General features: G+C 43.8%; 1 protein-coding gene across 2 annotated transcripts in view; it reads right to left on the bottom strand.

Moving 5' to 3' along the window:
* The window catches only part of eml1 (EMAP like 1), a 45,066-nt gene that overhangs the window by 17,136 nt on the left and 21,736 nt on the right, over positions 1–6,194 (bottom strand). The window contains exons 2-4 of one of the 2 annotated variants that reach the window (XM_008286345.1): positions 5,440–5,622; positions 5,129–5,182; positions 2,391–2,529 (exon numbers count right to left, since the gene is read on the bottom strand). In XM_008286345.1, the coding sequence (XP_008284567.1) occupies positions 2,391–2,529; positions 5,129–5,182; positions 5,440–5,622 (376 nt within the window). The remainder of the gene's footprint in view (positions 1–2,390; positions 2,530–5,128; positions 5,183–5,439; positions 5,623–6,194) is intronic. The other variant, XM_008286344.1, reaches the window with a different exon arrangement.

Raw genomic sequence — 6,194 nt, 5'->3', positions numbered from 1 at the left:
CAGCTCCGATGGGATTGTGACCAGTCTGTATTTTGCGACTAATCCCACAAGCCGACAGCCAACAACACAAACCCGACTCCAAATATTTGAAACAAACAGTGAACATGACTGATGATAGCAGCGGTGCAGGAACATTAAATACGTCACATTTCATATAATTTCACAGCTGGTTTAATTAGAGAAGAGCAGGTTTGGCATGCGTTGGATCAGTGCTGCGGGGATGACGTTAGTGAGACTGGAACTGGGTTCTACTCTCACCTGAGGGGCAGGTAGAGAAGTCTGGTAGAAGGAGACAGAGAGGACAGACTGGACGTCACATAGTAGGTGGACGGGACACAAACAACAACATGGTTTATAATGACAGAGAGACACAATGCAGGAGAGCCGACATGCAGAACAGGAAAGACGGGAAAGACACGACACAAGAGGACAAACATGGACTCGTCACTTATACTATAACTGGATGAATTAGAATAATACTTTCTAAATATTACATTTACTGTATTGTGCATAGAAATAAGTAGGTTAATTAGACGATACAGATAATTTGACCGCTGGGATTTATTATCAGGATGTCTCAAAAGTTGTCAACACTCAGTGTGAGTCAAAATTTAAATCTTTATTTAAACAAAAAACAAAGTAGCAAAAAAAATAAATAAAATAAATCATTTATAAGCTTCATTTATATCCCGTCTATCAGAACTCTAGTAAAACAGTATATTAACTTTCAAGTGTGATCAAAAAGTTTGGATTCTGCGCCCAAATGGAGCACAAACGACGATCGGATGATCAGTGATGGAGTCTGTGTACGCCAGTTTTTGAAGCTGCTAAATTGTGATTTTACCATTAAGATGCAGAAGCAGCATCTCGTTGAAGTCTGTGAGGACAACCTGACTGTTATATGTCAAGGATCATCACTGGTGATCAGAGCTGGGTCTTGGACCACCACCCAGAGACCCATCAGCAGCTTTCACAGAGGAGGAGTCAACAGTCTCCAACCCAGAGAAGGCCTGGCATATGTTTTCGCAGCATTCATTCACATTAGTTCCACTAAAATGGGAGAAATGTCTGAGAGAGAACATTTGGTGCAAACAACCTCGTTTATGGTGCACTGGTTAATGCAGGCTCCACTGTGACAACAAACCCGTTCACAGGCCAAACTGTTGCACCAAAACAATCACTCCTCTATATGTGCACTGCTACCTGCAACTTCTTTCTCTTTCCCAAAATGAAATTCAAGATGAAGAGTTGCTCTTTTAGTGAAGGGGAAGACATCTAGTGTGTCACAGATGGTGCAGAACAAGAAAGTGTTCCCAGTGTTCCCAGTGTGGCAGGAGCACTGGGAGCAGCGTGTTGTTGTTGCACATGTTTCCTACTTTAAAAGGGACGGTGGCCAAATTTAAATCAGGTACATTTTTCATACATGCAGACTCTGAACCTTGTCATCGCACCTGGTAATTATATACTTTAATTTGACGAAATGATCTTTTGGCATCAACACTTTGAGGGCATTTTCAGAACAGCTCAGCTCATGATTTCAGTGCATCTATTCTGACTGTTTCCAGCAAAAACATCATGGCTGAAGTGCCAAAGAAGTCAAAAACCTTTTAAGTGCAAACTTTAAAAAACCACGAAGTACAAAATCGTCTCACTGAAACCAAAATCCATTCAGAGAAACTATCAGGATATAAAGTCCCACTGCTTCAGTCCAGAGGGGTTTGTTTAAGCACATTCATACACCTTAGCTTTCTTCTCCAGGAAGCCTCAAGGTGAGTCTGTGGGCATTTAAAAAGCATCAGCCCTCGATACTGGAAAACATCCCCAAAGCAAAAGTAAAAGCGCACACATTGAAAAATAATGAAACAACGCCACGGGGGAGTTTGGGCTGCAGCGGGTCCCCGCTGTCTGCCGGGCTTCATCTGATTATGATAATGTCACATCCAGAAAATGGGAAAAGGCTTTTGTTCCTCTGGCAGGCAAGATTGATAACCTGCGCTCCACATGCATACACAAACACAGCAGAGGAGCAGGCGTCCACCATGACAACACCGCGCCTCTGTTTATTAGCCGTGTTAAATGTCAACGGCTTTGGCTGATAAAAAGCCAGAAATGTGACATTTTATGGTTGAAAAATGATCCGACATGCCACAGACAGGAGTGAAAACATGTTTGGAGACAAATAAAAGAAATATATGAGCTGACAACTTGGATATATACGTGGACAAACAGACGCTATAAAATCTGTTGGATTTGGTCGCCAGCACAACAAAAAGTGCCCTAAAACTGTGAGTAACCACCTTAAGGTCAATATAGAGCAACAAACAGAAGACAGTCGTGAACAGATATCATACTGTTCATATATTTGCCAGGGTTAGAGTCAGCTTTCTCACCTCTTGTTGGCTGGTGTGCTGGTGTCCTTCCTGGATCCAGACCCGGACGGGGAGGGCAGAGTGCCGCCGCCTTTCTTTGGTAGGATGGTCCCGTTGTTTACGGTGGGCCGTAACGGCAGGGTGGCGATCATTGGCCTGGCTGGAAGAAAAAGAACAAAACAGCACGACATGTTCAGAAAAAAAGCCTGAAACAGGAGCAGAGGTTGAATTAATATGAGAAGATCATCCTGATAAATCACACTAAAGGGAAATAAAGGCCCGTGACATCCAGAGAGGAGAGAACAGCCTCCATCCAGGTACACTGGAGCAGCAGCTTTATGGATATCAGTCCATGTTTATGACCTGTATCAGGCAGTATTGCTAGAGTTTGACTGTGAGGTGCAGGTTTGGTGATTTTTACAGTTAAAGACAGTCCAACGTAGTGCAGGTTGCAAAGCTAGCAAAGCACAATACTGCACTGGAAACGACCATTTCTATTATAAACGTGTCATTTTGACAATAATCACAACAGCCACATAAGAACAAACATGAAAAATCAAGTAAGAATATTTATTTTCTGCAGAGAAAGTTTACTTTTGCCCGAATAACTGCTTTTGCCACTTTCTGTTCAGGTAATTTCCAAATAAACATCCAGTCAACTCGAGTGTTATTATATTATAATAACAGAAATGCACCCACAAGTATTTGTCAGTAAATGATTGTATTTAGAGTATAAGGTATTGTTGCAGCCTTAAACACCTTAAAGTGGATTTGTGAATTAAGTGCACACTGTAATATATGATAAGGATTAAAGTGGATGCATTCTATTAAACTGCTAGAGTCTGAATTAATTTGATGTTTTCATCTCAATTCACTCATAACATTTCTGCCATTAAAGCAGTTTTCTATTCAGATGTTTAATGTTAACAAACCACATGTAGAAGACAAAGTGACAATAAAAACTGCATGCACACACACACACACACACACACACACACACACACACGTCCACGCACAGCACACATGCCAGTCAGGCAAGAACAGAATAACAAATCCAAGCTGCGGCTTTATCTGCAGTGATAAATATTTAATAGACACCGTTTCATCCGGCAGAGACACACATTCAATCAGGCACACATGCGTGCACACTCGGGCCTGATGCACGCACTTCCTCCGTTATCTCTCATGTAGTAATTACACAGCAGGGCCAAACGGAGCTTTGTAATTTTGTTAGCATGTTAAGGAAGATGAATGTGTGCATTTCTGCGTGTGTGTCCGTCATCGTGCTTATGCAGCCGGCTTGGGCTTTTTGATTGTGCTTCAGTGGAGGGAAGCAGGCTGCTGGTTCCCTGCAGCCAAAAAAAGCAGAGGAACAAATAAAGAGAAAGCAGCGCTGAGTCGGAGTCATCCTGCAGACTGAAACTCCATCCGTCCACAGTCACTCCTGAGACCGAAGCTGGCAGCGGCTCAGAATCATAATCTGCTTCTGCTTCATCACTCAGATGCACATTTGAGGGAGACGGGACTCATGGAGTGAAGCTGACTTTTTACATGCAGGCTTTTATCAGCCTCTGGGGTGAAGGTGCTATTTGAGAGACAGGTTTGACAATTACAAAAATAATAAAACTACCAAAAAATGGAACATTAATCAATCTCTGATCAACCTCTTTCCTATTGTGCTCTTTGAAAACCTGTTGAAGCTTCCTCCAATGCTCACCATGATGGTACCACCACAGAGCCGATGCATTCAGGAGGAGAAAACGTGCAGAACACAGCGAGAGGCTTTACAAGAAACGTGTCTTTTACTTGTGAGGAAACCTCTGTTGCGGCTGAATTTCATTTTGGACGACTTGAAGGTGCTAAATTGTGATTTTATCATGAAGATGCAGAAGCAGCATCCCATTGAAGTCTGTGAGGACGTCCGTCAGAAGGACCACCTGATCGCTACGTCTTGGACCACCATCCTGCTCCCTGCAACTTCTGTCTCTTCCCAAAAATGAAATTCAAGATGAAGAGTTGCTCTTTTAGCAAAGGGGAGGACATCTAGTGTGTCACAGATGGTGCAGAACGAGACCTCTAAGTGTTCCTGGTGTGGCAGGAGCACTGGGAGCAGCGTGTTGCTGCTGCACATGTTTCCTACTTTACTTTTTTGCAGACTCTGAACCTTTTCATAATATATTTTAATAAGCGTCCTCCAGTGCTCACCATGACGGTACCGTGGCAGAACAGATGCATTCAGGAGGAGAAAACGTGCAGAACACAGCGAGAGGATTTAGAAGAAACGTGTCTTTTACTTGTGAGGAAACCTCTTCTGTGGCTGAATTTCATTTTGGACGACAGAGAATAAACCGAGACTCTGTCAGCGAGGTGTTGAGGGAATCGGTTAGAAAGTACATTTATTCCCTTTAATACAGAGAGCTATATGAGAATATCAACACCTGTCTCATGTCTGTCTGCTCACAACAAAGCAAAATTAGTTGAGCTCAGCACAAAGACGGGGAAAAGGGAGAAACAACTCTCCAAACACACAAACCCCTGATCGTTGATGTGCCGACACAAATCCCTATTCTTAATAACAAATCCTTCTTCATCCGTGTCTTCAGACTTCCCATCACAGTGCAGTGTGCAGACATAACTGTGCATGTTCTAGTGAAACACGACAGCACACACGACGACAGACAAGCAGGGCAGGCAGTGACCGACATGTGCACACGTACACACCAGGCCCGGTTAGTGCAGACGGACTACAGTCAGCCTACCTGGCTTCCCAACACTGCTGTCTGCTGAGGGGGATTTTCTCATCATAGCGGGGTCTACGTACGCAACACGTTTAACAGCACAGCACAGTTCAGGAGACGAGAGAACACGAGGGGGAGAAGAGATCGACAGCTCGTCAGGCAAGAAGCGGGATTTACGGGAGACATTATCAGAGATCAGAGTGGAAAAGGAGAGACAGGAATCCTCCAACATACATGCGTGTGTGTCAGATTGTAGACGAGCGTTACAGCAGAGAACCTGTCCACCCTGTTGCTGGATAATGCAGAGGAAGTAAAAATGAAGCTTGTGTTACCTTTGGTGGGTCCTCTGCGCGACCCCATGGCCTGCTGCTCCTCGGACAGGTTCAGCCTGCGGACCACGTCGGCCAGAGCCGACTTGAGCAGCTGAATCTCGTCCTCCTGCATCTGGACCCTCTGCTCCAGGGAGGCGATGCGGTCGGTCACCTCCATACTGCTGGCCGCTGACGCACTGTCATCTGAGGAGACGCAGGGAGAGACGTGGGAAATGTCAGCCAGCTAATGCGTTAGGTGTGCAGCGGATTGTCGCATCACATCTGAGTCAAACAGAGCCGAGCGCCGCCGTGTCACAGCAGATAATTATGTTGGTTTACACGAGGATGGGTTGCTGACATTTTGGAAAATTAGGAAAAATGCTGATTCACAAGTGCTGCGATGTTGAACTGTTCGTTTAATATTTTTCATTTTAAGCTTGAGAGTCTATTAAACTCTGACTCATGAAGTGGGGAGTTGATTTTGTCACCACGTATCAGCCTGACTCAGGTTTCTATTTCGCTTTAGCATGAAACAGAAGTAGAGAAAAGTTTTCCTCATCTGTGTCATCTCCAGTTTGCAATAGTTTTGAAGCATATGCAGAGTTAGAGGTGTAGTTTTTTCCTTATATGCATGAAAAAGATCATTAAAAATGTACTTTTGCTGTCAAATTTTTTTCCGATTTTTCAACATTTCCATCTTTGTTAATGCACAAGTCAATGGGATCACGGCCAAAATACGCTGTATTAGTAAAACGAACAACACAAAACCAGAGAGG

The sequence above is a fragment of the Stegastes partitus genome, unplaced genomic scaffold (genome assembly GCF_000690725.1).
Source record: "Stegastes partitus isolate 25-593 unplaced genomic scaffold, Stegastes_partitus-1.0.2 Scaffold450, whole genome shotgun sequence".
Taxonomy (NCBI): domain Eukaryota; kingdom Metazoa; phylum Chordata; class Actinopteri; family Pomacentridae; genus Stegastes; species Stegastes partitus.
The sequence above is the reverse complement of the archived record's forward strand: the minus strand, read 5'-3'. Positions and strand labels throughout refer to the sequence as shown.